Source organism: Macaca fascicularis, chromosome 11 (genome assembly GCF_037993035.2).
Source record: "Macaca fascicularis isolate 582-1 chromosome 11, T2T-MFA8v1.1".
Lineage (NCBI taxonomy): Eukaryota > Metazoa > Chordata > Mammalia > Primates > Cercopithecidae > Macaca > Macaca fascicularis.
The window spans coordinates 77,489,219-77,511,222 of record NC_088385.1 but is presented as its reverse complement, the minus strand read 5'-3'; the positions used below and the strand labels follow the sequence as shown (position 1 = coordinate 77,511,222).

Below are 22,004 nucleotides of genomic sequence, written 5' to 3'. Positions count from 1 at the left end.
ATGTGCAGGCTTGCCACGTGGGAACACTGTATCATAACACTGAGGTTTAGGGTGCAGATGATCTCATCACCCAGGCAGTGAGCACAGCATACAATAGGCAGTCCCTCACCCCCTTCCCTCCCTCTCTCCTCTAGCAGGCTCCAGTGTCCATTGCTCTCATCTTTTTGTCCATGGGTACTCAATGTTCAGCTCCCACTTACAAGTGAGAACATGCAGTATTTGGTTTCCTATTTCTGCATTACTTCTTGGGATAATGGCCTCTGGTAGCAGCCATGTTGCTGCAAAGGACATGATTTCATTCTTTTTATGGCCGCATAATGTTCCATGGTGTATATATCTTTTTAACTAATACCATTTAAAATTTCACATGCAATGTTCCTATAATTTTATTTCTAACAAAAAATGCAATAAAGCATTATTATTGTAAACTTCGCAGAGTCACAGAAACTGTGGTCAGTCATCAGTCAAGAACTGAATGTCCTGAACCAAAGACTTATTAATACTATAATTTGGATTTATTTTTGTCCTTATTTTCCAGACACTGCAAATGGATGTAAACAAACTGAACATAACCTTGCTTCGGATCTTCCGCCAAGGAGTGGCTGCAGCTTTAGGACTCTTACCCCAGCAAGTGCATATCAATCGCCTCATTGTAAGATACCCACGTTTCGCATTCCCAAAATTCAAGCTGTGTGTGTGTGGTGTTTTTAATCACTAAAGGGCTCGTGCTATAGTTGTATGGCTCATGAGCCAAATCTGGCACATCATGTTTTTGCAAATAAAATTGTATGAAACAAGCCATATCCGCTCATCTACCCATTGCCCATGGTGGCTTTTATGTTACAGTGATAGAGTTCAGTAGTTACAAAAGATTGGCTCATGAAGCCTAAACTATTTATCATCTGGCCCTTTATAACGGAAGTTTGTTAACTCTGTCATAGTTCAAGGCTAGGTCCTGTGGTAAGTATGAAAGGGTCTAAAACACTTGCCTTACCAACCTGGCACTACTCTGAAAATATTCTCCATCAGAGTGAAAGCTTCTATATCAGGTAAGGCAGTTTCCAGACATCATTTGTTAAAACCCTTTAAAGTATATCAGTAGAACAATGGACATTGAGTGCAGAAGGCGGGCATTTTAAATAAAGAATAAAGGAGAACTGACCCTGAGGACTGCGGCCCAGATGGAATGCAGGAATTGGTAGTCCAGGAAAACCAAGAGAAAACCTGAATGGGCATCTGAGTGGTTAAAAAAAAAAGTAAACCCAAAGGATCTGTTGTATAGTGCACAGTCAAGGCCTGTCCGTCAATCACCCACATCCATTATTTCCTCGGTGTTTGGGAACCTGGATATCATACAACTACATGTTCCCATCTGCACTGGAAAATGGGCGTGAGCAAAGGCCAAAAAAAAGCAATTCAGATCAGACGACTGTCTCTTTGTAAAAAGCTAGTCACCTCAGTTTTATGTGAAAAGGGACTTTGGGATCACTGTGCAGGTTTTAAATTGTTCTTAATGTCCACTGCAATGGGAGTCCAAGCAAGGACTCCACGTTCCCCTGACCTTAAATTGCTGTGCTTCTGCTGCATGGAGCTTGGCTTTCTACTGCATCAATCTGCATTCACTATAGAGGGAATTTGCTTTTTGTTTTAGTTTGGGGTTTATGTTTCTTTTTAGTTTTTCTGTGTGTGGAGAGTGAGTTGTTTCATTTCTTCATAAAAACTTGTATCCTGTGAATCAACAATGTTCTAGAAGTAAACAAGCTTTTAAAAGTTTTAACTCATACCAAGAAGAAGAAATACAACATTCCCCTGAATGAGTGAAGGTTACCCGGTGGCTCACACCTGTAATCCCAGAACTTTGGGAGACCGGGAGGGTGGATCACTGGAGGTTAGGAGTTCAAGACCACCTGGCCAAAATGGTGAAACCCCATCTCTACTACTAAAAATGCCAAAAATTTGCCAAGCATGGTGGCAGGCACCTGTAATCCCAGCTACTCAGGAGGCTGAGGCAGGAGAATCACTTGAACCCGGGAGGTGGAGGTTGCAGTGAGCAGAGATCATGCCATTGCACTCCAGCCTGGTCAACAAAAGTGAAACTCCATCTCCAAAAAAAAAAGTTTTGGATCTAGATCTAGATTATATATATACACATATAAAAATGTATATGCATCAACCTGTGCACATATATTTTGCTAAGATATATATAGAGATGATATAGATATCTTAGATATACTTTTATATATATTAGGTTTAATGAGCATAATAGCTATTTGCAGGGGTGAAGGAGGGATTTGCCAGACTGAGGAAGACTGAGGAAGGGATATGCTTATCAGAGAATGTTAGTAGCATGGTTAAAAGTACTTATTATAATACCTAGAGTTACAATACCTGAGATAACAAAGCATGATGATTAACAGCATGTGTTTTGGAGACAGACAAAACCATACTTCATTTCCAGTGTGGTCATATTCCATCTGTGTGAATGTGGCCAAGCCACTTACATTTAATTTGTAAAATAGAGATAGTCATAATACCTGTCGCTTAGGGGTGTTTTGAGCAATAAATGAGATAAGAGATTTAAGGTAAATAGAAACATGTTACGCCCAACTCAAGTGCTCTGTACCTACTGTAGTTGTTATTAGGTCACAAACTATTTAAATTGTTATAAACATGTTTCACATCAGTATTTAGTTATTTTCTGTTGTTCTCTACAAACATGAAAAACTTTTACTGGCTTGCTCGTAGTAAACTGATACTTCATTTTATACCCAGCTAAAATTCGCACATTAAAAGAAAACTTTCTAGCATGAGAGCACTCCATGTGTCAGAAAGAAAGCTAACAATAATTTCCTTCTATTAGTGTGTTGTGTAAGTTGTAAAGATAATATTATCAATGGCCATGTCATTTGTATCTGCTGTGTGTGTGTGTGTGTGTGTGTAGAATATCAGACATCTATGGTAAGAAATTCTCTGACTCCATTTCAGCTAATGAGGTAATGCTAATAGGAAAAGTATCATGACATCACTACACAAGATATCCATTTCTACCAAATGACCAATTTTAAATGTGTGATATATTTGAGGTGAAGAACATAATCAGGAAAAGGATTTCAAAGTTCATCTGGCACCATCTTCTTCAGCTGGTCAAGCCTTCACATTAACACAAGTTACAAAAGTAATAGAGAGAGTGGTGATGTCTAATATGTAATTTTACTATTACATCAGATTTTATTTAATTCATTTGATTTTAAAATGCTTCTTTAAACATAATTACTCAGGGAACATATGAACAATCTACATCAAAAAAATTACAATATAGAATGATAAATGAATCAGCATGCAATGAAATATAAAATTACAAATCTTGCAGGCGAGGGACAACTAATTGCAAGAAAGTTATTTGAAGATTTTAGACTTTGGACTGGTAATATTAAGTCTACCAGAGAATAACTAATAAATGTAATCTCCACAAAGCCTTTTAGGATTCTAGAATTCTGACTTCCTTTAATGTTTCTAAAGGAAAGGTTAAAATATTATCCAAAATTGTTTAAAATGTCTATAACAAATACAAATATTCTGCTTTTATTAGGGAAAGAAGAACAGTATTGAACTGTTTGTGTCTCCCATAAACCGAAAAACAGGAATTTCTGATGCTCTGCCCTCTGAGGAAGTTCTTCGTTCACTTAATATCAATGTTTTGCATCAAAGTTTATCCCAGTTTGGAATTACAGAAGTCTCTGCTGAGGTAGGTTGCTGCATGAAGCATTTCATTTAAAAATGTGAACAGTTAGCATGCTATGGTAATTCAACCCCAAGAGGCTTTGAGATGAAAGTTGTTTATTGTAAGTTATTTGATGATAAAAATTTCCCTGAGTGTCAGAATTCTCTGATCTTTACATTGTATATGTTTACTTCTTAAGGAAATGCATTTTCATATTAAAGTTTCACTTTTTGACATTTTTCTTCTTCAAAACTTTGTGGCCTTATACCTTATTTTGACTTATCCAGTAAATTTTCTAGAAGAAAGAAGATTTAGATGTGTTTGTCAATTGATCACTTGAAACTGATATGTCAAAAAAACAAAAATACATTTAAATATTTCTTTCTCTACAGGTGCCCCCCTCCTTATTGTCTTCATTGTCAAGATGGTCACCAGATATTCACCTTTTCCCATAAATTTGAAATTAATTTGAAATGTGATTTTTCTTTTGCTGAAGAAACTATAGTTTCTTAAGAACTTAAGTCTTAAGAACTATAGATGTTTCTTCATAGTATTTTCCAAATTTGTCACTTTTAAAAAATTTCCTCTACCACCTCCACCATCTCACTCCTGAATGGATTTAGTCTCCTTTCCAATTCTTTTACTCCATCCCGCTCTAACAAACTTACTGGAAGGATCATCATCCTAAATATGTGTAATTCAATTATTCATAGAATCATGAAATTAGACTGGAGGGAATATATGTAACACCTTGTAGATACAGAAAGTATGGCCCATAGAAATTAAGTGACTCTCTCAAGGTGACAGAACAAGAGAGGCACAAAGCACCACCTAAGATCTAGGTCTCTCTCTCTCTCTTTTTCTCTCTCTCTCTCTCTCAGAGGCAGGGTCTTGCTATGTTGCCCAGGCTGGTCTTAAATACCTTCCCAGGCCAAAATCTAGATATCTTGATCCCTAATCTATTTGCCTTTACAGTAAATCACACTGCGTCTCATTTTAGTAAGTATCACAGGTGTGGTATAAAAAGCTCTGGGTGGGCATGGTGGCCTATGTTTGTAATCCTAACTACTGGGGAGGCTGAAGCAGCAGGATCACTTGAGCCCAGATGGAGTTTGTATCCGAAAGCCACATGTAAAATGTGCGTGGACCATGGGCAGACCATTTAATCTCTGTGAGGTTGTCTGCCTTTGCATGGTGTCAACCTCCCTGAGCCTCAGTTTCTTCAAATCTAAAATGGGTGTAGCACTTATAAACTTGAAATATGGATTGAATTTTTAAAGTGTATATAGAAATTCTCACACAGACTAGGTAGCAGACAAATGTAATTTGAATGCAGGATGAATTGGAACAATGAGAATATATGTCATCATTGAACCATGACTGTCACAACCACCCCCAACTGGTCTTCCTGCATTTGGTTTTGTACCTCTCTCTGTTCTCTTTCCCAACACACCCAATGTGGTTTCTTTCCTGCCACCAAAGTAATCTTTCTCAACATAAATTTGGTCATGCCCTCCTAATTTCATGATTCTTCTTTGGCTTTCAAAATACTATGGAATGAAGTACAGATTTCTTAATATGGTATATGGTCCTTTGTATGCTGGGCTTTATAATTGTTGAACAGCACTTTCCTAGTTTACATTTCGGCAATTCTAAACTTGATAGATCTGTGATACATCATACTCTCTCCTTCCTCCATGCTTTCGTATATAGTGACTCATCTGCATACCTCTTTCTTAAGATCAGTCTACTGTGTGCCTTGTGCCTCCACAGACAAAGGTGCTCCTTACCCTGTGTTCCCATCAAGCTTAAAACAAAAACTCCTTATCCCGTATTAGTCTTTAGGCTCATCTCTACACTGTGGGTTTTTTGAGTGTTTGTGACATGTCATTTGATCTGTTTCTTCGTTGCCTTCATTTAGTGCCTGGCATGCAATGGGCAAACAGCAAAACTGAATCAACAAATAGTCATGCTGGGTGCGGTGGCTCAAGCCTGTAATCCCAGCACTTTGGGAGGTCAAGGCTAGAAGATTGGTTGAGGCCAGGAGTTTGAGACCAACCTGAACAACATAGCAAGACTCTGACTTTACAAAAAAAAAAAAAAAAATTAAAAATTCGCTGGGCATAGTGGTGTGTAACTGTGGTCCCAGCTACTTGGGAGGCTGAGGCAGGAGGATCACCTGAGCCCAGGAGTTTAAGGTTGTAATGAGCTATGATGAGGCCACTGCACTCCAGCCTGGGTGACAGAGCAAGACCCTGTCCCAAAACAAACAAACAGCAACAACAACAAATAGCCAAGTACTGCGCTAGTTAATACCTAAAGCCAGAAAAATAAACACATAAGAAAACAAACAAATAAATAAATGATGCTTGTTCTCAATGAATTTATGCACTAATAGGGCAAATATGACACAAACAGATAAGAATATAGTACTATAAATAAAGTTACTACACTGCGCCATGGAGCCTTGGAGAAGAGACCCCCTTATGCTTTGGAGAGGCCAGAGGAGAGGGTCAGCAGGAGGTGAACCACCAGGCCCCTCCCAGCCCTGCCCACGTCTGAATCTGAAGCAGTTCTGCTTGTGCACAAAGCCAAACCCCATTCCCACAGTCCAGGCCCTTCACAGACTGACTGGTACACATCTTGCCTAGGACAATTCTTTAAATTTTAGAAAGACCATTGGATAAATATATTCTGCCTCTCATAAGCTTTTAGAGAATCATATAAACGGCCTTCCCTGTTGCTTTATTCTGAGTTTAAAAGCCATTCTGAAGGCTTTAAGAATAGAGCAACTTATTGAGTCACTCAGATTTGCAAACCAAAAGAAGCTCCCCATGCGAAAAGAGCTGACTTAAAGCAAGTACCTGGGCGTCCTCCAATATACCCCAGTCCAGTGAAGGTGAGGTACTTAGCATAATGGCCTCTCACAGAGTTACTAGCTCACAATAGACTACACTTGAATAATGAAAGCGTATTTGATGATAAATGTCATAGTTTCTCATAAAATTGTTGGAATCTAGAAATCTAGAATTTAGAAAATATGCATTACAGAAGATGAGGAAGTATTCAAATCAGATATAAGGAGCATATCACGAAGGACAGACAGATTGTTTGAACCTTTTGTTTGAGCACTCCTAGAAGGGGCCAGGCATTATTACCCTTTGACCTTTGGCCAGAATCTCTAAATGCAGCAACAGGGAAAAGCTGTCTGTAGTAAAGCAGGCACCCCAGCAGGGAGGCGCTTGGCATAGATACAACCTAAAGGAGCCCTGGAAAAATATTGATTGATAGTTGCTTAAAACTGGTGAATGCTATTCTGTGAGTTTTCTTACATCTTTATTCATGTTTTCTGTGGTTAATGTTTTATAACAACTTATGCCTCAACCCATTTTTTCACATTTTAATCTTAAAATTATAACATATTATGGCAACATATACATTAACAGAAAAAAAGGATCATTGGTATTTTGGCTTTTCATCCTTTGCATGAATTACAGAACATCATGAAGGATGTCTCAAAGCATCTATTTCTAAACTTACATTAATTACTTTCATGGAAGGATATGGCTTTTGTTGCTTTTTCATATGCTTGATTTTTTAAATTGAAAATGACTCTTGAGAAACAAAAAAAAATACCAACTAGAAAACTGTTTTTGTTTAGTCATCTGTTTTCATTTGTAATCTGTTTCTTAAAGGAAAAGACATTATTTCTTTTATATATTTATATATGATATCTAGAACATTATAGGCACTCATACAGATAAAACTAGACCTCCTCTTGCCTAATAAGTAAAATCCCAGGAAAATGAAATTAAATGTTTTTACAAAATGAATTAAATACCTATTAAAACAGTAAGCTCTGTGTTGACATTTTTAAAAATGATTCAGGAATTTTGTTGTTGTTCAATTGCAAATTACTCCAGTTTCCAAATCTTATATTTCAAAGGAGAAAGTGACTTTCTTTAAATAAAAGTCCAATGTGCCGACTGATACCTTCATGAAATATTTACAAAGAAAAAAAAAACCATTACATATAAATATAAACAATAATGTATGAGTTTAATGATTATTCCTTCAAACTAGGAACACTAGCAGGTACTCCAGTCTTAATTAGTATAGACCTAGCCATACAGTGCTGAGGAGCCACACAATCAATATTAACCTGTATTGGACCATTCAGAACAATTGCTCACATTGTGCACAGTACAGTGGAAGCTTGGCATTAGCCAACAAAGCCATATTGTTATAGGATACATCTCATGTATCTGCCAAGTCAATCAAATTAACCAGCTACTTTGTAACGCTTGCACTTCATTCTTATTCTGTGCTCTTCCGGTCTCTCTTAAAGAAGTGTATCTCCTAGATCCTCTGTATCTCTGAATCATCTTTCCTAGCATTTGGGATCTCCTTCCACATCTGAGATCAGAATTGATTAAAATATTTAAAAAGAGAGAAAGAAAGGACAAAAAAAGAAGAATGAGCTATAGTGCATCAAATTATTAAACAGGATATAGAGAAGTCATTGTTAACTATACAGAAAACTGCCCAAATTTTTAAATAATAAAACCTATCAGCTTCTTTCACTGCAACTAAGTTAAAGGGCAAAGCAATGTAGCTATGAAATAATAAAACACAAAGATGATATAGTGGCATTGGCTTGACCCAGCAACAGAGCCTCTGAATTATTCAACCCTCGGCCCCCTGACAAAATATAAAAATCATGAGGTTAACCCTATGCAAAGGTTAGATTGAAGATTCTTGTAAATTATAGTCTTGATTTGTGAGCTCTTAACTACAAACTTTTCTATTTATTACCCTGCCCTTATCAAGTTTTTTAGATCTCTGTACAAATATAGTAGTGTTCAGCAGGAGTAGCATGACTCAGAAAGAGATCTATTTACCAAGAAAGTGCAGTGACTAAGTTCTAGGAGTTTAAAACATGTATCTTGCTAACTGGGAGTGGGGGATGGGAGGGTGGGAGTTAATTCTTTCATCATTACTGCTTCAGTTATAAGAGAAAACAAAACAGATTTGTCTTAAGCAGACAGGAACATGTTGATATTCTAGGAGTTGTAGAACTACAGCAAGAAAAAAAAATTAACCAAATCAGGTTAGGAACACAAAATCTCTTTCCACCCACCTAACCACCCCTTTTTATCCAAATTTTACATGGGCTTAAGCTCAACTCCTTATACTTACATTTGACAAATTTATGCTGCCTACTTGAAGGCTTAACTAGTTTGCTTTTATAGCAAACAATGGATGCTATTTTATTGCCCGTAAAAAATTCATTTCCATATTTATACCTGATTTCTGCAAGAGTTTTCTATTAGTTTCCAGCTATGCTTATAGAGACATTACAATAAAAAAAGAAAAAAAAAAAAAGATACAGCTAACGTGAAAGAGGTGAAAGAAGATTTGTCACTTGAATCCCAAGTTTTTTTGCAGCGGGATGCTTGGTTTCTAATCATTTTATCAATCAAGTGTTTTCAGATTCTCCATCGATTTATCATTTATATATCTTTAAAATACATGTCTAAATCATTTCTTGTATCTATGCATCTATTTATGTGTTAGAAAGTAGGCCAGATACTATTTATACTATAATTAGTGAGCACATCGATGTTTTATAAGTAAGGGAAATAGAATCCTGATTTCTTTAGCAATTAATAAAGGCTTTCTCCAAATATTTTTTGTAATCACAATTGAACTCAAAAATCTTCTCTGTTCAGCCTTGCTTATCTTCCCACCAAAACACACTTGCACTCCAGAATGAAAGTTCTCATAAAATATTTTTCAAGGTAAATTTTTTTGTCTGATTTATAAATGTGGGATATATTTTATTTTTTTAAAGCCTTAAAAATAAATTAGCAATGATTTCAAAGTTCAGACACCTACAAGGCATGTTTTACTCAAGGCCTTCTTAATCACTGGAAACAATATCCAAGGACAGATATGTACTCTCACTAAAGGGAATAAAAAGGCAACCTTCAACAAAATGAACTTTTAGATGAGTTAAAGCATTGGACTTGATCTAGCCTTTCTATGGTTTCCCTCATCATGGACTATTTGGTTTCAAGTTAGCTTCATTAACTGTAAATCTATACTGTCACTAAATTATATAACTTAATTTTATTCTAAGATTGGATTTTAGTCAATGTGCTTCTTTAAAAAAAAAATGAAATAAAAGTAATAGAGTCATGCACACTTTATTCATGCTTCTCTGCCCTTCCACCCCCAAAGTGGAACAAAAATGACACAAATAAAAATAAACCTATGTGTTTTACCTTTTATTGCCAATAATTCAGAACTTTTTAATGTTCCCTATTACTTTAGAAAAATATGTGATATTCTAACAATATATATTGTTGAGATGATATTTTAGTCAGCTTTTGACAGCATAGAGTCCATTTAAAAACAAAAGGTGTGATTAGAAGAAAGAAAAGAAGGAAATAATCCTGGCATTGTTGCTGTATTTATTAATGCACCACAAGCTTTTGTTTGCACTTCTTTCACTTTTGTTTAAAAGTAAAGAACGGTAGTACAGCACGTAATCCAGGGTGCTGATGTTGTGGGAGGGGACTTAAAACAGAGTAAGGAAATCTTAAGAAACAATTTCCTCCACACAGAAAGGAACAGACCTCTCTTACCTATGAACCAGGTAGTTTCCAAGAGAGACGCTGAGGGATATTTAGAAAGCCTGGGACCTGCGGATGCCATGTCAGGCACACTTGCTCCTGTATAGGAGACTAAATAATCTCTTGATATATAAGGATGGCAGTCTGTTGTCTTAGATCAGTTTGAGAAGCAGCTCTGGCAGCGGGGGGTGTAGGTGTGTTGCACTACACTGAATGGAATAAGGCTAAAAATACGTTTAGTGTCTGATAAGAACGCCAGTTTTCTCAAGCTCTCATTTAACGTCGGACTTTCTGTTTTGCTTTTAAAGAAAAATGTTTTACAAGGGCAGCATGAAGCGGACAAAATCTGGAGCAAAGAAGGATTTTATGCTGTTGTCATTTTTCTCAGCATCTTTGTTATTATAGTAACGTGTTTGATGGTAAGTTTGCTTCTTTGTATATTTTATTCTTTGCTGAGCCCACTGCTTAATATTAGTGGGTACATTGCCATTCAGATGAATGTTAAAATGCTTCGGAGCAGAAGCAAGACTATGATCCTGTTAGATTAGGAATATTTCATATCTGACATTAGAGCGGTTGCTAAAGGAGAGCTTATGGAATTAAGGATGCTGACCTGAATAATAAGGCTGTAATTGCAATGCAGTTTTTAGTAACCTGATCAACTCTGAGAACGAAGCTTTACAAAGTGATTTACTGAGGTCACTGAAGCCCTCCCAAAGTCAGTAAAGTCTCACGGGCACACTTTGGGTTTACTTTATTTCTCCTTTTATATCATCTTTATGGAACTCAGGAAAAAAATTAAAAAGAAATATGTCTTTGAGACAAGATTACTCCCTAAGGAATGGTTGATTTCCTTATTTTTAAAAGGCCTTGGAAGCATACTATGAAAAGGAGATGATTATACCCTCAAAGGCTAAGTTAGTTAGACTACTAATTCATTTTTAAGGTGGATAAATAGTACAAAAGTATAAATGTATATGCTGGAATAGCTCTGTAAGTAATAAGGTGTAGCCTTTAAAAGCATATTTCTAATTTTAAAAATAGAACCCAAAATAAACAACCCACTAAATTAAGCAGTACTATTTGGCACTGAATGAATTAACGGTATCTTTAGGGTAGAATAAGATTTTTCTACTCTTGGAAATTTCAAGATCTAGTATAATATTTAGAGTTTACAAATAGGTTTTAATGTCCTTTTTCCCTGTGAGCTATGTTCTTTTTAATTTTGCACATTTAAATAAAGACTTCTTCCTTAGTTTTTAAGTGTCCCCCAAAAGTCATTGTTACTTATTTCTCTCCACAATCAACAATGTTGCTAAGTGTTTTATTGGTTTTTGTTTATTTCTGCTCCCCCTACTGGGAAGAGGTTACTGTTAGATTGAGGCTCAGTCTGGAAAGACAGAGGCTGCATGGGCTAAACTTAGAGGATATAAAACAAGCACGGTCTTAAACAGAGTGAAGATGGGCATGTTTTCTAGAGTTTAAAATATGTGAAGTAACAAAAGTACCCTAAATCTTCCATCATAATGAATTCAGAGGTAGCTCCTATGGGTCAAGCATTAAGAAAAAAAAAAAATTCTAAGAATTGTGACTCAATAAACAAAAGAATAATTTAGAATTGAGTAAAAAAAAAAAAAAAAACCCTGATTTTTATATTCACATGGTAGAGATTAAGAAGAAAGGATTTTAAAGAGAGAAAGTTTGAGGTTTTGGGAAATTATGGCATAGTCTTCTGGGCATCTCTGTTTTGAAAGATGTAGTTCCTTGCTATGGTTAATTGCACTTTAAAATACGTGGTTCTTCTTTCCTTCATATGGGAAATCTCAAGTGCTGTTCCCTCTCTTGTCAGTCACAATTAGGGTGTTTTTCTGCTTTGCAGATGAGAAAGGGTAAGAGGAGGAAGAGAATAGAAAGGAATTGAAAGTGATAAAAGTGGAAAATATTCAGGGGATCAATGGATGTGATTCAGAAGAGCAAAGGCAAGGATAAAAGGAGGGAAGTGGGAAAGCAGATTCATGTCCAGCCTTTGAGTACTAAAGGGCAGCAGAAACAGAGCAGAGCTTGCTATTAACATAGAGAATGTGCTTCAGAGTCTGCATTTCTAACTCAGGGCGTGCTCATGTATCCGATGTAAGTAGATAAATGCCTATGTTGGTCTCGTGGCAAAAGGACCTATAGTAGTCACACCCTCAACTACTTGGAGCCAGAGGATGACTCTTCCTTTCCCAAAATTTGCAAAACATCAATGTAAAAGTCAGAAACTTAGGGAAGTCGGCTCCAACGTTATTAGAACAAATCAAGAAAGGAGCATTTCAGAAGTATAGGTGATGGCTCTCTATTGGGTTAGCAGGTGGATTCATCTATTCATTCAATCAACAGATTCCTGCAGAATATTCTCTGTGGGCCTATTTTTTGCTGGTGCTGTGGGCAAAGGAGAAAACAAGACAGATAAGATCCCTGTTTTCTTCAAGTCTTTACTCTAGAGGGAGACACAGAAAATAATTAAGTTAATTTTTAAAAAATCAAATGGTGAACGTGCTATGTGATTCCAACTATATGACATTCAGGAAAAGTCAAGCCTATAGAGATGGTGAAAATATCAGTGGTTGACAGAGATTTCAGAGAAAGGGAACGACTAGGTGGAGGACAGCAGATTTTAGGGAAATGAAACTATTCTATATTCTGTAATGATGAATACATGACATTATGAATTTGTCAAAACCTGTACAATGTATGAAGAGTGAGCCCTAATCTACACTACCTACACTATGGACTTTAGTTAATAATAATACATCAATATTGGTTCATCGGTTGCAACAAATGAATCACACCAATGCAAGATGTTAATAACAGGGGAAAATGAAGAGGTAGGGAATACGGGTATGTGAGAACATGGCATTTTCTGCTCAGTTTTTCTGTAAACCGAAAACTGCTCTAAAAAATAGTATATTCATTTAAAAAATCAAATAGTGATAAATGCTATGAAGAAAAGACCATAATAATGAGTGAGTGGAGCAGAGCCACCTGAGATGTTTGAGACCTACGGGTGAATATGTGAGGGTACATACCCAGGCAGAGGGTACAGTGGGTGCAATTAGAATAAGCTTAGCCTGTTCAGGCTCGAGGGGAAGAATGTTTTAGGCAGAGCCTTGATGTGATCTGCTGTGTATGTTTAAAAGATCACATTTTCTTCTGGTAGAAAGTGGTGGACAGAGGATGGGGTGAATTGTGGAAGGAGGAGGATCTTTCTGGAGGCTTCTGCAATATCCCATTGAAGAAGATGCTGGTGGCATAGAACAGGGGTGGGTGGTGGGGACGGAGAGAAGTGAAGGATTGAGATCTATTTGAAAGTAGAACCGACAAAACTTGCTGTGTCCCAATTCTCAGCAATGGGGGTAAAATTAAGGATGACTCCTAGGTTATTTGGCTTCCCTGCCTGTGTGGAAATGTTCTCATTTCCTGGGAAAGGGACACGTTGGGAATGGAGATGAGTGTGTTCGGATAGTTCTTAAACAAATGAAAGAAATAATTAGGTGGATTTCAAACACTATCTCAAATTTTAATTTGAAGGAGTCACTTTTAAAAGTAACAGGGGGACCAAGTGCAGTGGCTTATGCCTGTAATCCCAGCACTTGGGAGGCAGAGGCAGAGGGATTGCATAAGCCCAGGGGTCTAAAACCAGCTTGGGAAACACAGTGAGACCTTGTCTTTACAAAAAAAAAATGGTTTAAAAAATTATCCAGGCTGATGGCACGTGCCTGTAGTCCCAGCTACTGAGGAGACTGAGAAGGGAGGAGCGCTTGAGCCCAGGAGTTTGAGGTTAGAGTGAGCTGTGATCATGCCACTTTACTCCAGCCTGGGCTACAGATTCTCTGTCTCTGAAAAATATATAAATAAAAACAAATTCTGAAAAGTAACAGAGGAACCGGCAACACACAGACAGGAAGTTCATATTCACAAGAAAAGAAGTACTACCTAATAGGATTAGCATGAAGCCAAGTTTATCTGATGTAACTTACCACAGAGGAGTCAAAAGTTCATGTTTAGGGACATGTCAAAGTGATTGTCTAAAATAAGCTCATCTTTCTAAATGTTCAAAGTATTTTGATAATAAGCTTGATTTAAAGTAAGTGTTCACGTGCATTTCTCAGTGAGACTTGTACTGTCACTTTTGTGATTCTGAAACACCTGTATTCCAACTCTGTTTCCCATAGTTTTGTTGATTCCGTGACAAAGGAAAGATATAATTCAGAATTTTCCCCCGGCATTGATTATATTTATGAAAAACCAAGTGCTTCCATTTGCATTGGCCTTCCTATATGCCGTAGAAGCGAAAAGCGTGGGTTTTATTATAAAATTATATAGGTAAATTGCTGTAATGGAAGGTTGTATGTGCTATGTAACAACAACATAAGACTTGGCAAAATTTTTGAAAAGTGGCATATTGTTTACTTTCCTTAAAATACAAAAAAAAATGTTGCAAGGCATAAAATTAGACAGGCATGACATTTTCAAATATGTGACTTATTTAGCACCTCACAAATGTGAATGTACAGTGGGTGGAGCGACAAATAGAAAAATACAGTTTTCCAAGAAAAAATGTGTGGGCAACTTCCAATCCATTCAGTCTGTTTTAGATGAAAGAAACTTATTACTAAGAAGAATTAGTTCTTAAACTTGAACAAATAATAGAAAGAACACCATCTATCATCTAAATTAGACATTCAAATGTCCTTGCAGGTTTATTGACAAGTACAAAGGCATTTATGAAATGTAGCTAGAGATGTCTACAGGCCAGATTGCTTCTGGAAAGCAGTTTTAGAAATCACATGAAAATAGTCATTTGGATCAATAAAAGCACTGGCATGTTAGACCCACAGGAAAGTCATCCATATGGGAGGGAAAGAGTTTCTCTAGTTGTAGTCTGGTAGCTGCAGCAAGAAATGCTACATTGAACTACCTGTTATAGCCTTAACATCAGGTAATAAATACATGTCAAAGGTGGACATAATTTTCTCACTTGTTATATATAATCCCTCGGAACGAAGGGAAATAGGACTAGCTTCCTAGCTGGAATGATTGGTTAAGTAGGCATGTAACTCAAACTAATTTTCAATTTTTTCTGTATTAAGAAGAACACAACTGTCTTAATAGTAATAACAATAAAAATTAATTTCTTCCATTTATTGCACACTTATTGGTACTAAACTGGTAGTAAATTTACTGCCTAGTACTAAATGCTTAACATATTTTAGTTTCCTAATTTTACTTATGAGAAAACTAAGATTCAGAAAAAATAAATGACTTGACCAAGAACATGCAATGGGTGGGTATGGGGGTGGCGGAGTAGGAAGTGGTAAAAATTCAAAACCAAGTCTATCTAAATTGAAAGTCGGGGCTCTTTACCATAATTCCATTTGTTTTCATAAAGCAGTCAAACTGGTCTTTTTTTTTTTTTTTTTTTTTTTTAGTCTTATCACTGTCTTGTGAACATGTATTTCTGACCACAAATAACTCCAGTAGCAGATGCGAATGGCTGTATTTATCAGAGCCATTCTACCCAGATGGAACTGGTAAATGTGTGCCACATTGTACCTGTGTGCTGTGGGCACACCTCTATTTTTGCACTTAGTACTTTGTACTGGACATAGTTTTTACACATTTATCTTTTCTGGAAGCCTATGAATTCCCAGAAGACAGAGTTCTGTGTTGCTTTTGCATCTACAATATCTTGTTTATGGAATGTAGTAGGGATTGGCTCAGTATTATTAAATTAAAACAGTGAATGAACTCCTTCAGAACTAATTGTAAAATACTGTAAAGAACAAATGTTAAAGACTAGTGGTTGGTGGCATTGTTTTGAAATCTGAACACATTCTAATCCAAACAGAATGTTTTGTGTTACTCATGAGATTTTTTAACGAAAATTTTAAGCTACAAAAAAGCTTCATAGAATTTTTTTAGCTTCCTCCCATTTCTGTGTTCCTCTGGTTTTTTGTTCCCACTATTATTTTCCTTCTCTTGCTATAGTTTGAGTTTTGCCACTCCTCTCATTCAATAATCTGTTTTCTTTTCCTTTTTTAAATTATTAAATGACTTTATTCCAGTCCAAGAGTCAAACAAGCTCTTAGAGATGAAGGCAAAATGTTGACTTGCCATTGCTACGGTAAGCTTTTCGGTTGAGTTTTTAAACAAAGTGAATTCCCATAGAGAAATATGCATATGCTGTATTCCAGATCTCAATCTGTGCAGAGAAAAATCTCTGACACACTTTTCCAGATGCTTTTGGAAAGAGGTTTCAAAGAAGGACATGAGAATTTGGAGGAAACAATAGAGTTGAATGATCACATACCTGGAAGTCAGAAAACCCGGATTCGAGGTTTTCTTTCCAACCCTCCATAAATCATCCAACAGCTCAGGACTTAAATGTGAAATGAGGAGATGACACCACAAAATTTTTGTGATCCCTTACACCATGGTTTTACCAACAACACTACTGACATTTCGGAGTTACTATTTCTGTTGGCGGGGGTGTGTGGGGAGCTTTTCCAATGCATTGTAAAGGTAGTTAGCCTCTGCCTACCAGATGCCGGTAGCACCCTTTCCCTTCTCCTTCCCCCACACCCTGAAAATATGACAACCAAAAATATCTCTAGAGCTGCCAAACGTTTCCTGAGGGCAAAATCCCTGCCAGTTGAGAATCACTGCCTTACAGCTTAATTTCATGACAACTACCCTATTGCCAAGTAGCAATGTCTTCAATTTTTTTCCATATTTTTTCAGACAGTCCAATCTCTTGAGTATTTTTAAACACTATCTTATATACATCATACATTCTGCAGGTTCTACTTTTCCCTAATTAAAGATGTAGAAATCAGTTTGTACACATACTACATGGAGACAGGTTGCAAAGTTGACCTGTAACTAGACATGAAGTAAACAGATGACTGATTGGAAAATATGTTACAAAGGTTTCTCCTCAAAAACATATGCTCATGAATGGTAAGGAAGGACTTTGGACTAGACTTGGTTTTACACTAATATAAAAGCTACCTGTCAAGAACGATTGAGAAGGTCAAGATTTCCTTGGCTTTCCCATTTTCATTGTTCATTCATATTTCTCCAAAATCCAAGTATAAACAGGCAAGTAAATGTTCTGATATGCATATTATATTTAGATGTGAAGAGCTTAAAATATGTAATATATGCCTTATCTTCTAAACGTATTTTTGTAAAGGTACTGATATATTTTTTCTACATTTGGGAAAATAACTTTCTTGCAACTTAAACAGTATTTTAAATTCTGTTGCCTCATCATTTAGTAATTATTTAGCTGAACACAGTAAGCCTAAAATATATGTATCATCTGATTGATACTGTTCTAGTGCAGGTTTTGCTTTTACACCATGAGGGTCACGGAAACTGAAGAGAAGCAGTAAGTTAAAAACCTTAGACACTATGCACATGATAAAGGCATTTATCTTCAGTCTTTTCCGTCCTATAGCTTAAAGAAAACACATTACATTTGCTTGAAAGTAATGATAATAAAAGTAAGAAGATATTTTACTTAATATCAGACATCTTTTCATTCTCATTCATGTGATTAATATTTATCATGTGAATATTCCAAACCTACCCTTTTTTCAAATTTTAAGCTTTAACTTTTCCCTACCAGAGTCAATGAATACCACCAGTATAAATGTTTCCAGATTACTAGGAGGTGAACTGACATAAAAAACAATAAAATGTCTGTCTTTTCCTAGGAGTTCAATGTTTAATATGCATTTCTAGTTCTATCTCATAGATGCATAGTCTTTTCCCTTAAGGAGAGCTCCAGGTTACAGTGAGCTATGATCACAGCACTGCACTTTTGCCTGGGCAACAGAGCCGGATCCTGTATCAAAATTAAGTTAAATTAAATTAAATATTAAAACTTAGGAGGGCAAAGTGGTAAGAGTAAAAATTCTGGTTGTCCAAATTATTCTTTCATAGATACCCTAAATTTAATTTGTCAAGTATTTACCAGATACTCAAGTTGATATATGACTAATGCAGAGATTTACCAACATAAGAAATAGTGGTTTATAGCATAACTATCATCTTATTAATATTTGCAAGACTACTTTTTTCTACTAAGCCATGTTGGATGCATATCTCCATTTCTATAAATGTTGTAGACCTGTGTTTTATGGTTATTCCTTCTATAAGCCTACCATTTCCCCATGTGACCAAACTAACCTCTGGCATTTTTAATAAAATTAGTTAAATTTACTTTTGAATGTATCTTTATGGAACAGATTCATGTGCACAATTAGTTGATACGTATGTGCAGCATAACTAGAAATACCAAGTATACTGTCTTGAGGAAAATCTCAGTACCATGAAACTGAGAAATCATCTTTTACAGGGCTCTGCTTACTTTATCGTTAAGCCTTTATTTTGGTTTGTATGCCAGGGTGGGATGGAGAAGATCATACTCTGTTGTTTAGTGTGAGAAAATGTGACAGGAGTTTTTTATATCTCCTTCTACAGATTCTTTACAGATTAAAAGAGAGGTTTCAGCTTTCCTTAAGACAAGATAAAGAGAAAAACCAGGAGATCCACCTATCACCCATCACATTACAGCCAGCACTGTCTGAGGCAAAGACTGTCCACAGCATGGTCCAACCTGAGCAGGCCCCAAAGGTACTGAATGTTGTCGTGGACCCTCAAGGCCGAGGTGCTCCTGAGATCAGAGCTACCACCGCTACCTCCGTCTGCCCTTCTCCTTTCAAAATGAAGCCCATAGGACTTCAGGAGAGGTAAGAGCTTGTTCTGTATCCCCTATGTGTGGCTTTTTATAAAAAGAGTATTCATCAACTAAAAAAGAAAGAACTAGTAATGATTGACATAATTGGGTAGAATTGTTCACCACTAAATGGGCAGTCAGACGAAGTAGTGTTTCTTGTCTCCCAAAGGAATCCAACTGCGTTAGATAAAATCTGTTAGGTATGTCTGATTCTGTTAAGCTTGTCTAGATCCACGATGGTGTAGATCCAAGCAAAGTTCATCTTCAAGTTCACTGACCTCACAAGATGCTATCTTGTTTAATCGTCATGAAACTCTGGTAGGTAGAGAGACTGAGAACAAGCTCAGTGTTTCCTGCAAAAGCCCACATTGTCTGGAGTCAGGCAGGAGTCGATGCCATGGATTAATTTTTTTAAGGTTTTAGCTCTTCATTTTTTAACCACAACAAGCATTCAATATCAAGATCCATAACACTGGACGGACACAGTGGCTGATGCCTATAATCCGAGTACTTTGGGAGGCTGAGGTGAGTGGATCACTTGAGACCTGGAGTTCAAGACCAGCCTGGTCAATATGGCAAAACCCCATCTCTACTAAAAATGCAAAAGTTAGCCAGGTGAGGTGGCGCATGCCTGTAATCCCAGCTACTTGGGAGGCTGGGATGTGAGAATTGTTTGAACCTGGGAGGCAGAGGTTGCAGTGAGCCAAGATGGCATCACCGCACTCCAGCCTTGGCAACAGAGTGAAACTCTATCTGAAGAAAAAAAAAAATCCATGCCATTATTTTTGTTGCCTTACCTTTCTTGTGATGTATTATACATGTGATTCACTTTATACTGATCCATTTCCATTAAAAGCAAATCCAATGTAAGAAAACTTGGATTTGCAAAATACATAAACGAGAGACTAATTTTTTACCTCTCAAAAATATCAAGTAAAGCTTTCCCATGTGTTTCTTAAAAGAAACTTTAATTTTATATTTAAAATATGACTTGTAGTGTATTCAACTTTGAATACCAGGGTAGTGGGAGAGTAAGTTCTCAAGGTAATATCCCAGGTTCATTCTCCTCTTATTTTACTATGTCTCCATTTTCTAACCCTGTATATTTTGTTGCCTGAGGTTTTTAAATCACATATATAAATTTTGAATATATTTCCCATGGTACATCACAATGCCCTATGCAAATAGTTGTGGTTTACACACACAAACACACCCTTCAAAAAATATAGCTTGGGGTTTTAAGAACTGCAGAAAACAAAATTGATCCTTCATAACTATTTGAAAATATTACCAAGGAACAATGAATGACATAAAAATAAAGGAATTTGTTTATCTCTAAAGGTCCTTAAACACTGAACACTTTGACTCCACACCAGGAAGAAAACAGAGATTGATCAAGTCATTCTTTCCACCTCCTCCCCTAAAATACTTGTGGTTTCTTGATAGGCAATGTGGGTCTTCAAGTGACATTCACTTATGTAGATATCACCAAATTACTCTTAATGATTCACTGTGGAAAGGTTGACAAGATGGAACTTTCTGCCTGAGGCTAACTGGGAGTGAGGAGAACTGAATTCCAGACCCAGCCCTGCCATTCCTAGGTTTGGTGGCCTCACCTGAGTCATTCACTCATTTGGACCTCATTTTCTTCTAAAAGATGTAGAGGTTTAACTTATTTTTTTAGCTTCTTTCTGGTTCTTTTGCTTTTGTTATCCACATTATTTTTGTGCATTTATGTTTGCTTCAAAGAGTAACTTTGAAGCAGACACCTGAGTATCAGTGATGAATGAAGGGCCGGTGGCAAGAAAGCTCTGCAGGCAATAAGAGGCCATGTTATCTATAGTAGAATGAAGAGTCATAATAAAACTGATTAAAAGTCAGACAAATTTTTATTATCATCATGTACTACCAATTCTAAGCAAGGTCAGTATAAAATTGACTAGGGAGGTAGCCATGCCCAGCATCCTGCCCTCTGTAGACCACTGCTGGACGTGTTGGTCTACAATTTAAAGGAGTATAAGGTTAAATACTCACTTATTCGTTTCATTAAAGTGAATCTTTGAGAGGGAGAATACAAGGACAGAATCGTACCCATCTGTTTGGTTCAAATGGGGGATTCTAGCAGAGCAAGTATGTAATCAGTGTTAAATAGATTCTCTGTCCCCTTATCTACAACTTCACTGCATCCCACACTTCACCTCCTACTTTCTTCCACCTCAGAGCAGGAGAAGACTATTCTCTCCACAAGGGCTCCAGGTCATTCCCCTCAACCCTAGTAACTTCATCAGTTTTCCTCCTCTACCTTCAACTGTACCCTCTTTGCTAATGCTGTTCCCTCAGCATAGAAATAGGTTCCTTTTTGTATTAAAGAAACTCCCTTAATCCAATTCCTCCTCTGGTTCTTGTTTTTCCTTCCTTTCTCAAATACGTGTCTTAAAAGAACAGCGTGTACTTGCTGCCTCATTGTTCTTCTCCCACCTTTCATTCTCACTGCTTCTTTCACATGCTCGATTATCAAATTAAGTATCGATGGTCTCACTACCAAATTCAAAGCACATGTTTCATTTCCCATCTAGCACTAATAACTACCTCCTTTTTAAACTTCTCTCCTCCTTTGGCCTCAAATACATCATTTTTCTGTTTCTTGAGTTGCTACCTTTGGTCTCCTCCAGATTCCCTTCTCTTGTTAACTTTTAACTTCAGCGTTTCATTCTGTGTCCTCTTCTCTCCTCCCTCAGTCATCCAATCATGGCCAGTTCTTCTCTTACTACCTTTTAGTGATTCCTGAAAAAGAACCTTTAGCTCAATCTACCTTTCTGTTGAAATCTAGACCCATATTTCAGTGCTGAACTGTGCG

The 22,004-nt window shown here is 36.8% G+C and overlaps 1 protein-coding gene across 4 annotated transcripts in view; it reads left to right on the top strand.

Moving 5' to 3' along the window:
• Positions 1 to 22,004, top strand: part of PTPRR (protein tyrosine phosphatase receptor type R) — a 278,487-nt gene that overhangs the window by 145,525 nt on the left and 110,958 nt on the right. For 3 of the 4 annotated variants that reach the window (XM_005571532.4, XM_005571534.4, XM_065524569.2), the window contains 4 exons: positions 539 to 652; positions 3,590 to 3,745; positions 10,668 to 10,778; positions 18,892 to 19,160. In XM_005571532.4, coding sequence (XP_005571589.3) covers positions 539 to 652; positions 3,590 to 3,745; positions 10,668 to 10,778; positions 18,892 to 19,160 — 650 coding nt within the window. Of the gene's footprint in view, positions 1 to 538; positions 653 to 3,589; positions 3,746 to 10,346; positions 10,383 to 10,667; positions 10,779 to 18,891; positions 19,161 to 22,004 lie in introns of those variants that run through there. The other variant, XM_045365610.2, reaches the window with a different exon arrangement.